The 12,034-nt window shown below is 35.8% G+C and overlaps 1 protein-coding gene across 2 annotated transcripts in view; it reads left to right on the forward strand.

The window, feature by feature from the left end:
• CHRM2 (cholinergic receptor muscarinic 2) overlaps window positions 1–11,810 on the forward strand; it is a 194,697-nt gene extending 182,887 nt beyond the window's left edge. For both annotated transcript variants that reach the window (XM_063447570.1, XM_063447571.1), the window contains exon 2: window positions 7,383–11,810. In XM_063447570.1, coding sequence (XP_063303640.1) covers window positions 7,430–8,839 — 1,410 coding nt within the window. In that variant the 5' untranslated portion in view covers window positions 7,383–7,429 and the 3' untranslated portion in view covers window positions 8,840–11,810. The remainder of the gene's footprint in view (window positions 1–7,382) is intronic.
• The last annotated feature ends 224 nt before the right edge of the window (window positions 11,811–12,034 follow it).

A 12,034-nucleotide genomic window follows, 5' to 3' on the forward strand; every position in this document is an offset into this window, starting at 1 on the left:
CAAGTCAAACGAAACCCGGATTTCATACTTAACTATTTTCATATTTTTATCATCCATTTTTATTGGTAGAATACTTTCGACACTTTTTGTTTTGGGGACACTCCAAGCAGCATAACCACAACCTAACAAATTTAGTGTTGCCTCTTTGATTTTTCACACACTGCTTTTAGGAGGTTTGAAAAAAAGTGGAGGTCCCACAGCACCAAAGTCGACCCCTTTCACCTCTTCGAGAAAACTTTAGTATCTGGCCAATACAACAGGTCAACAGGATTCAGCCAAATTCTGTAACTTCTTCAGCCTTGCAGAACTCAAACAGGCTCCCAGTTACACCGCATTGTGTCCTTGGCTTTGGGTCCTGGGGAAAGTCACATTTTTTACAAACATCTTAGAAACAGCTTAATATTACTGCTTGCATGACTACTACAATAATCTTTAGTGGCCATGTTGCTTACGAGTTCCATTTAAACCGTATCAGTGGAGGCAGGCTGGCAGAATGGCATGGGATTGTGGCATTCTTGGCTAATGTAATTTTAAGACTTTTTAAGCTAATGGATACATTTTCAGGCACTGTCCAGGCAGGATACTTTCCCTGCAGTTCAACAACTAATGGGAAGAATGATTAGTCTTTTGGCTGTTTTATTACTGGTTCATTTGGCAAAGACTTGCTCCCTGCCTTAAAAATACCAGCCGGCCTCTGGCAACCAGAACCATTAGGGGTTTCCAAGCATTACTTCAATGTAACTTCATTGTTAAGTTGTTAAGACATTAGTCTCTTTATGTACTGAACTTAGAGTTGTGGTGATTTAACAACCAATTTGCAAAATTAAGTGTAAACCACCAATGCTCCATCTCAAAAAAATTTGAATAATTCTTCCAACAATATTTTTTTTTGTGTTCAGGCCACTTATCAACTAGACATAGTTTGCTGATTAATGTAATACCCACCAAGCTTATTCACTAAAATGTGAATCGTTGGGGAATAAGTCATTTTTAGATGTTAGCCAAATTAGCTTAACTGAAAACTTAACTGAAGATTGAAAGTTACTCAGTTCCTGACAATTCATGCTTCATGTTATAGCCATTCGACATAAAAATACCTATGAAAAATATAACAGTTTGGTACATAATTATTATCAAGTTCAGTAGGTGAACTTAAGCTCTTAATGAGAATTTAAACTCTTAATATGAATTTAGAGGAGAGATTTTTTAATGTTTTAATTTTTATCATAACTGGTATTTTATCATTTGTGTTGCAAAAGTTCTTAATAAAAAAAATATTGTGTGTGTCAGTGTGTTTGTGTATGTGTCAATGTGTGGCAGTGTGTTTATGTATGGGTCAGTGTGTGTCAGTGTCCAGTGTGTTTGTGTATGGGTCAGTGTGGGTGTGTGTCAGTGTGTGTATATGGGTCATACATGCACTCACAAACAACCATACACAAACACACTATAGGTCATTGTGTGTGTCAGTGTTTTTCTGTATGGGTCAGTGTGTGTGTGTTTTTGTATTTGTCAGTGTTGGCGTGTGTCAGTGTGCAGTGTGTTTGTGTATAGGTCAGTGTGTGTGTGTGTCACTGTTTGTTAGTATCAGTCTATCAGAACCACATAACCACAACCACATACAGTGAGCACACACTTTACATACAGTCAGTGTACACACATCACATACAGCAAGTTCACACACATAACATACAGTCAGGACAAACACATCACATACAGCCAGTTCACACCACTCATAGACACACATCCCAGAGAGCCAGAATACACTTGTAAACCTAAATTGGAACATTCCCTTCAGTAAAGGTGACTTCAACTTTGTAATACATTTAGCTATTTTGTACAACACCAACTCCAAAATACCAAAATAATTCTTAACCACTTTACTACCTATTTTTATTTTCATATATGTTGAGGAGGAAATCTAGTTCATAAAGCCTCACTCACCCTCCTTTATTCTCTGGTTATGATTATCAGCCTGTAGAAGAACAGATTTCTCTGCCAGATGCCACTAGTCACTGATATAATTGTGTCACATCTACTGTATGTGAGAAGCATTAGATTTTTCTTTAATACTAACATTTCAGACTCTGTGTGACATATTGTATGATAAAGGACACTGCATACTGTCTAAAGCTTTCCATTTCCCATTCCCAAATATTTGTATCTTTTTTAGAAAGAACGAATAAGTGAAAAAATTAAATTGTGATATTTACATAATTTACATTTGTCTGCAGCAATATATCCACACAATGTTGTATTATGATATGTTTTATACTGACAGCCACAAAAGGTTAAAATGAGCACTGCACTGACATGAAGTGGTATGGGTGACTATAACATCTCTTTAACTGTAGGCAACGTATAGTTGTAGCGGTGGCCCACAATGATATTTTAATGTCTGTAGGTTATTTAAGACATAGCTCAGTTCTTTTCTAATAAGACCATTGATAGGGAAAGGACATGACTGATGTGAAGCTCTTTGATCTATACATTTGTTAACAATTTTCACAGAACAGTACAAGGATATTGATTCCTTCTTCTTATTTACTTTGAAGAGGCTGTGTCATGAAATTGCTGTTACAATCCTATTTTGCTCTGCTGACAATTTTATCTGTATCGTAATGCACTGATGTAAGAAATGTGTGCATGTGTGCAGCGTCAGCAGAGTTGCGCAGCAGAAGCGTGCTGGGCCCATAATCCAGAGATTTATGGATCAAAACCATCCTCTGCTAAAGTATTTGTGGCACGGGGATTGCCGAGTGGTTAAGGCGTTGGACTTAAGATCCAATGGACAAATGTCTTCAAGCCCCACTCCTGGTACATGGTGTCCTCAAATGTCACTGATGGTTTTAACCATCCCAAATATTCAGTAAAGAAGGAGACTATATTTAAAAGAAGAAAAACTACCATAACAAGAGGACATATTCTTAAATTAGAGAGGCAAAGGTTTAAAAATAATATCAGAAAGTATTACTTTACTGAGATGGTAGTGGATGGATGGAAAAGCCTCCCAGCGGAAGTGGTAGAGGTTAACACAGTAAAGGAGTTTAAGTGTGCATGGGATAGGCATATAAGGCTAACAATGGAGTTTAAGTGTGCATGGGATAGGCATATAACTATAAGATAAGGCCAGGGACTAATGAAATTTAGAAAATTGGGCAGACTAGATGGGCCGAATGGTTGTTGTCTGCCATCACATTCTATGTTTCTATGTGTGTGTGGGGGGGTGTATATATATATAATTTCCTTCTAAGTGTATTTTGATATTAATATATATAGTAATATCAAAATGCAGATAGAATGAAATTATATATATATATATATATATATATATATATATATATATATACACACACACACACACAATCCAGCGCACTCGCTTATTCACTAAACAATGATTTCAAATCTTACAGATTGTAATAGTTTTACTTAAGAACACCTCACCTAGATAAAAAATAATGGGGGTTTAGTTACACTATTTGATCAAATATTGCATAAGCCTGCCACAACGTCAATATACCCCATTTTTGGCAGGTCCTACTCTAGCAGCCTAATGCTTGCTCTTATGAGATTAATCCACTTACTTGGGAAATACTTCTTTACTGGGATTCTCTACAAGTCAAGGGTAAATAGGGTTCTGTAATGAGGCACCTGTGACAGGGAAGGATGCAAAACCAAGGAGTTGGCTTGGGCTCCCAATTGTATCAATGAAACCAAGAGGGCTGCACTCATCTGAACATCAGTGCGCTGGATTGTGTATTTTGTACGTTGTATTTTTTGGCCCCAACAGCACCCTATAATGTATGCATGTTCAGATGAGTGCAGCCCTCTTGGTTTTATATGTATGTATATATATATATATATAGATATATAGATATATAGATATATAGATATATATATATAGAGAGAGAGAGAGAGAGAGAGAGAGAGAGAGAGTGAGAGAGAGAGAGAGAGAGAGAGAGAGAGAGAGAGAGAGAGAGAGAGAGAGAGAGAGAGAGAGAGGGTTTAAATCTATGTTTCTTTCTATCAATCTATCTATGGCAGTTTATTTGTGAAAAATGCAAATAACTAATATGAACGCTAACTTTGGCCAGGGTTTGTGACTAAGTGGCAACTAAAAATATTGACTATAACAAATACATTTGAAAAGGGCTGTGAATTAAAAAGGGCATCCCTAAATGCCAAACGACATGTAGCTATATACAAAAAGATGCATACCTTAGTTAATAAGTCAAATTGCTTTATTATATATACAAAATAAACAAGACAAAAACAAGTAACCATAATAACAATATTGCAATCCTACAAAAAACTGTGATAGATGCTATATAACATACACTTAAATCACAAAGGCATAGCAACCCGCTAGCATGTTACCATACTAGCAAATGTGCAAAAACTGAAAATGGGAAAAGCCCAATATTTGAACTTGTAACTTTCCAAAACCCATAAAACTGGTACATGGGGTTACTGTCACTTATGAGACATCGCTGAACACAAATATGTGTATTTTAGTGTATGCAGTAAAAGCTAACAGTATTATGACATTCACAGTTAAAATGTCATGCAGAACTAAGAAAATAACATTTCTTAATTTCTAAAACGTTTTAGATTATATTCATATTAAATGATGTTTTATATATAAATATTTGACGTGAAATGAAAGCTATATTTCTCCTGAACAAAATTATATATAATTAGTGTGGGTGTACTTATTATGAAACAGGTAAATTATGATTGGACAGATATATAGCTCAAATTCCAACTTTGGTTTGGAAAAGAACTAGTACAATTGCCCTCGTCCTTAAGGGGTTAAACCACCATTTGTGTTTGGAGTAACCCATTAAAAATAATGTTTTTAGCAGAGCAAATGGAACTGTCATGCGACCCTGCAACTGTACTGTTATAAGAGTCCAGAAGCTATCTTCCCTTCTCCCTTCAATGCCCTTCAATCTTCCCTTCAATGCCTATGTAGAGCATTAGAGTTTATTCACTAAAATGGGGATTGTGGTAAATTACCAAGTGAATTAGTTTTAGAAAATGTTTTCAGTTTGAATAATTACTTTGAAATGTGGAATTCCTTATTCAATTCACAAATTCACATGTGTGAAGATAGGACAAAGAATAAACCATGTGGCATTCTGAAGGCACAGAATGGGATTGACAGAACAAAATAACATCATGATTGGCAGAGAGCATGAAAACGGCATGAGTGCAATAAAAATGGAATTATAGATAGAAATAAAAAAGAAATAAATTGATAGAGTCACCGAAACAGTAGTACAGGATATTAACTTTTTTTCACCACCAATGATGTGATGGGAAGTCAGAACTAACTTTCTTTAGTAGGATGGATAACATTTTGAATTGTTCCAAATGTCCCTCTAATTCACAGAATGAGATTGGGTATTGGAGATAAATATGGTAACCAGCTTCCCTAAAAAAAAAAAATCCATTTGCCACTGTATCATACAGGAGTCCAGGTTAATGTAGTCCACAGCAAAAAATATAATGTTGAGACTTGACATTTAATCTAAACCTGAAAGGCTGGTAAAGAAGAATTGCATTAATAGCATCAAAATCCCATGGGTAAACACCTCAGGAAATCAGTTTCAAAACTTTTGTTTAAACATTTTGGCTTGGCGGCCACTATTAAAAAAGCATTCTAACCACCAAAACAACTTTAACTTAATAAAGCGATAAAAAAAAAAAAATGTTATTTAAGAGGAAAGGATGATACATAAGACAGTGTTGGTGAATTTCACAACATGAAGTAAAAAGTGCATATTAGTAGCCAACTGACATTTATCCATGACTCACCTTTTTAATAAAAATTAATTAATACAACGTTGAGAGTGAAGGGAGAAAAGAGAAAGGAACAAAGAAGTAAGCAAAGAAAGACAAAATAAAATGGTTGAAGAAGAAAAGGGAAAGGGATGGGGAGAGTAAGGAAGGTCCCGTTCTAAGGGTCACATAAAATGAAGTCATTTTGTTGCATACATCATATCCCTTTAGTCTCACTGCTCAGTTGTATGCTATTTAGGAGTTAAATTGCTTTTGTTTATGTCTGCGTGACATACACAGCCACCAAGAAAAAAATTGTTTCATTTTCAGATTTTACAACGCAGTGTACTTTATAAGTTCTAGTAGTTTAGTAATTTAGAATCTTCTGCTCTGTTAATTGAACTTTAATAATACACAGGTGCTGTAGGCTCTAGCAGGCAATTAACGGTGCAGTAAAGAAGGAATTGCAAATTGTGCAATAAGGGAAGCTTTGACAAATTGACTGTTTTTTTTAAGGAAGTATTTAAGGAGGTTGTATGAGTCTCAGTCGGAGTATATGTGCCTAGGGCTGTATAAACAGAGTGATTTAACTCCTAAATGGGAGATAATTGAACTGTGAGACAGCAGGGGCATCATCTATACAGCAAAATCACTTAATTAAGCTAAGTTGTTTTGGTATTTAGAGTGTCCCTTTAAGTAACTATTAAATGCTCAACCTGAAAATGTTTAACTTTCAAACGAGAAGATACTCCACTAAGTGTAACTGCAAAAAAGTGAAAATCCCAGGCATATAGACTGTTAGCTCGTTTGAGCAGGGTCCTCTTCAACCTATTGTTCCTGTAAGTTTTCTTGTAATTGGCCTATTTATAGTTAAATCCCCCCTCTCATAATATTGTAAAGCGCTAAGGAATCTGTTGGTGCTATATAATATATATTATGGCAATAATAATAAGAGATATCAAAATCAATCCAAACCGAATGCTATTTTCACATGATTTGTCCCATTATCCCCAGTCAACTGGTGTGGATAAGGATAATGGGATCTGTTTCCAAAGAACTCTGGAAGACTGACAATTTAACACCTTGTAATAAATACTGACTTTTATTGAAACAAAATGGCACTTTAAATGAAACTAGTGGTGTAATATTTAAGCATAACTGTGAAAAATGTTGTGTTTTTTTTCAAGATGTTCCCATTTCTATTTTTTTCATGCTAAAAGTTATATATTTGTGTAGTGTATAAAAAAAAAAAGCTATAACTATATTTTAAAAACCATGATATAATGTGTATTTGTCTACTAAATGAATAAGAATGAAACTACCACTGGACAAATAAATGGCACAAATGTAAAAAGCAAATGCAAGCATTGTATTGCCATATCCTATTTATTATAAAAAAAATAAACCATTAACAAAATGTGTCAATGAGATGAAAATGGTTGTGGATACACACCAAGTTTCATTAAACATCAGCTCAAAACTTGTGTTTTTTACTGTTTGGCTTTGATATTTTGCTGTATTCTGTAATTACTGTTTTGTGAATAATGTTTGCTACTAATTTTGGCTCTCATATGTAACACATTTTTTTTTCTTTTCCGCAGATTTTAATGATATCAAGAAAGTAGTCAACTAGCTGTCAACCGCAGACATGAATAACTCAAGCCTAACCAACATTTCGTCAGCAAATAAGACGATGATGGGGAGTCCATATAAAACAGTGGAAGTGGTCTTCATTGTCATTGTGGCTGGATCTCTCAGCCTGGTGACCATCATCGGAAACATTCTAGTAATGGTCTCCATCAAGGTTAATAGACACCTACAGACAGTCAACAATTATTTTCTATTCAGCTTGGCTTGTGCTGATCTGATTATCGGAGTCTTCTCCATGAACTTATACACTCTGTACACTGTAATTGGTTACTGGCCAATAGGTCCAGTGGTTTGCGATCTGTGGCTAGCTCTGGATTACGTTGTTAGCAATGCCTCAGTCATGAATCTCCTAATAATAAGCTTTGATAGATACTTCTGCGTCACTAAACCACTGACCTACCCAGTGAGGCGAACCACTAAAATGGCTGGCATGATGATTGCTGCTGCCTGGGTGCTGTCTTTCATCCTTTGGGCTCCTGCTATCCTCTTTTGGCAATTCATTGTTGGCGGAAGAACTGTTCCAGATGGTGAATGCTATATCCAGTTTTTCTCAAATGCAGCAGTCACTTTTGGTACAGCAATTGCAGCTTTCTACCTACCAGTGATTATAATGACGGTCTTGTACTGGCAGATATCTCGGGCCAGCAAAAGTAGGATAAAAAAAGGCAAAAAAGAACCAGCACCAAACCAAGATCCCATTTCACCAAGCAACGTCCAAGGAAAAATAGTGAAACCCAACAATAACAATCTGTCGGCTGTTGAAGATGGTCTAGAGCACAGCAAAATTCAAAATGGAAAGCCTTCAACTAATTCTGTGATAGAAAGCTGCATTCCAACAGAAGCAGAAGAAAAGGAAATCTCAAATGACTCCACATCTGTGAGTGTTGTCACAAAAGATGATGGAGCATCTAAAGAAGGTCCACAGGCATCTGGATCTCAATCTCAGGCAAAAACGGAAAGTTCTAAGCTTACTTGCATCCGAATAGTTACAAAATCTCCAAAAGGTGACTGTGGGAGCAATAGTGGAACTACAGTAGAGATTGTCCCAGGCGCCAATGGTCGAAATGGTGAAGATAAACAAACCAAGGTGGCCAAAAAGATTGTAAAGATGACCAAACAGCCAGCTAAAAAGAAACTCCCCCCTTCTAGAGAAAAGAAGGTTACAAGGACTATTTTGGCCATACTGTTAGCATTCATTATTACCTGGACACCATACAATGTCATGGTTTTAATCAATACTTTCTGCGATGTGTGCGTGCCCAATACAGTATGGACAATAGGATACTGGCTCTGCTATATTAACAGTACCATCAACCCAGCCTGCTATGCCCTGTGCAATACAACTTTTAAGAAAACCTTTAAACACCTTCTAATGTGCCAATACAAAAACATAGGCTCGGCACGGTAAAAACAAATTGGGAAAAAAAAATCTATCTATATAAAAAAGCGGTAAGAGGAAAGAAAGATGCCATTTAAATATTATGCCATAGCACTTTACATTCGATTATAGAATGTGCAATCTAGGGACGTTTGTTCTGACACAGACCAGTTCCATCTGAAAAAAAAAATATATATATATAAAATAACAAGATCCGCACTTAGAACTATAGAACATAAAAATGAGGGACCGCAATAAACTATTGGACTTACTACGAAAAATGGACATCCCTCAGTCATATTGCTCTTCGATATGAAAACTCCAAAGGGCTGTTGGGTATCCACATTTCCCCCACCCTCCATGTCTGTATTACTAATATACGCATTTGTATGTGTCTTATTGTCTACTGGAGTTAAATTATAAGACGGAAAACTCCATAGGCAGTAAGGAGTATGTGTAAAGGATTGAAAAAAAGGAATTCCAAATTTATATTGCTTTGTTTTCAGTGGTTAAAAAAATCAACGTGTGACATTTGCAACATTTTCACAGGAGACATTCAAATGCTGGCCAATCCCAAGTGACGCAGAATTTTCACATTTTAACTGTTAAACTGGTTTTCTGTGCCTCTGTGTTTCTAGTGACTGTCTTTGAAAATATATCTCAAGTTCAAGCCCTTGTAAAGCAGGGTTACACTAGCGCTTCCTGAAAAAAAAATGAAAAAAATAAATAAAAAAAAAGCCAAGCAATTAAAACATATTTTTTTTTCTTAATATATGGAATATCTTTTATGCAGTAGGTTTTTTTCCTGAATAACCACGATATAAATATCTACTCCCAAGTAATGCACACAATCTGAAAAAAACGAAAGATGTTCTGCTGCTTGAAATGTATTCCATTCACTTTTAATGATGCTGATGGAATGTTAACTAAGGAAAATAAAAACACAGAATTTCTACAGTGTTGGTGCAGTGTTTGCCTTCCAGGTTGTTGTTTTTTTACGGAATGCAACTCCCATTATCCCCAGTCAACTGGCGTGGATAAGGATAATGGGATTTGTTTCCAAAGAACTCTGGAAGACTGCCAATTTAACACCTTGGAATAAATACTGACTTTTATTGAAACAAAATGGCACTTTAAATGACTACAAGGAGATTAAAGGAAAATATATAGAAAGTATTGTGTCACAAAAAAAAAATGTTTTATATCATTACATATAACAAGAGGAGTTTATGACATGATGGAAATAATGTATATCTATGTATATTCTGAATTACTGGATGGTTAGTTATGTGGCATAACGTATGCAATATCTACTCTTTTATTTCTAATGCCACTATTGCAACAATGCTACTTTAATATATCCATGTATTTAGCCTGTTTCTTTCATTGGGAAATCATCCATGCAAAATAATAGAAAAACCCATTTACACGAAGAACTAAGGCAAGGCTGAGCAATGGCCCTACAGTTGCATTTTTGAGGGTTTAAGTCAAATTATCCTTGTCAAGCTAAGCTGTGGCTGAGAGTGATGGGGATTGTAATCTACAACAGATGAAGAGTCACAGGGACCCTGCCCTATATTCTTAGTAATGATGTTTGTGTATTTTCAGATTGATACATCATACTGGGACTTAACAAGAAGCTACCTTGCCTACATGATTTAATTGAACTGTTTTATTTATCGAATGTATGAATTCACTAGTGTATGGGCAAATAACCAATTCACATTTTTTTTTCTTTTTTGTATATCTTCATTTGTGCTCCGATTCTGTGTGGTGCTTACAGTTTCCTGAGCAGTTACAGTTCTACGGCATAATTAGAATGATCAAACTTAGAACACAAGTCTCTGGCTAGTATCACTCAGATAAATATTTATTTTGCCTTCTAGTGAAAGAGCTTTGTTCTTTGCTCAGATTGCCAAGCTGAGAAGGCAGAGAGGTATGTCAAATCCTTGTTGTTTACTAGCATTGGGTTAGATGTTGCCAAGCGACATCACAGAAGCCAAAGGAGAAACAATGTAATACTGAGACAAACAGCAGAATTTAAATTCTTGAGAATCCATTCATTAAGCACTAAGGGTACCCACTAAACAGTGAGTTGGCACACATGACTTGCGTAGATTAAAATTTAGTTTTTCTCCAGTTTGATGTTGAGTGTCAAATCGCAAAAGAATTCACACACATAGATGTTCACTAAACAACGAAATTTGTGGAGCATTGTACATTTTATTCTACATTCACATGTGAGTACAAATTCTCAAACTCAGCTATATTTCCAACAGCTCTTTTGGACCTTTTTTTCTTTTTAATTTATAGGTGCATTTTTGTTTGCTTATTTAACACAAAAGCACAGATAACAGGGACATTCTAGGCACCATACCTACTTCAATAGATTGAAGTGGTTATGGTGAATGGACTCCTTGGGCACATTACCACTTCATGAAATTGATGTGCTTTTGGTGACTGGAGTTTCTTGTCTGCAGCCTTTACAAGTCCACCCCTTGTAATCCCACCCAGACTTTCTGTTGTTTTTTTCCAATCACAGACTTCCAATGCAGCACAGAGAAGTCTTTGCAAAAGAATTATGCGTTGGTGGGGGCAGTATACTGTAGTGGTTAATGTGCTTGGCGTGTTCCTTTATTGTGTGAAAGGCTAATATACAATACAGTACTTTGAAAGACAGACACCCGTCACCCTCCTGCAATACTCCAGGTCAATGCCTTACGAATTATTCAAGATTGGCTGTGGTGATTACTGCCTTGGCTTTTTTGAAGACTTTTTTTCCATCTCAGCAGTTGTGCATGTCATCACGCAGGGTTTTACTGTTTACTGAATAAACCTCCACAAATGTTAAATAGTCTCAATAACATTTTAAGCAATTAATTGGCTCCTCCGGCTTTATTGGGCTCATGGACAGCAAACATGGTAAGTTGGAGGTAGACCATGCAAAAGTGTCAGATGATAGGAGTTGTGAAATCTTGAGGCATATCTTCTATCTGTATATATATATATATATATATATATATATATATAGTTTTCTACCTGGAATGGTTGATTTTGTCATTTAAAGCAATATTTTAATTACAGCACTGCCTATAAAATTACATTTATAATAAATAAAACACTGCATTCATTTTAATAGCTTATAAGACATTTCCCCACCAAGGTTTGCCAAATGCCCATTTTAAAAGGGGATACCAATGAAAAATGCATTCAGTAGGGCAGGGG

The sequence above is a fragment of the Pelobates fuscus genome, chromosome 3 (assembly GCF_036172605.1).
Source record: "Pelobates fuscus isolate aPelFus1 chromosome 3, aPelFus1.pri, whole genome shotgun sequence".
NCBI classification, from domain to species: Eukaryota; Metazoa; Chordata; class Amphibia; order Anura; family Pelobatidae; genus Pelobates; species Pelobates fuscus.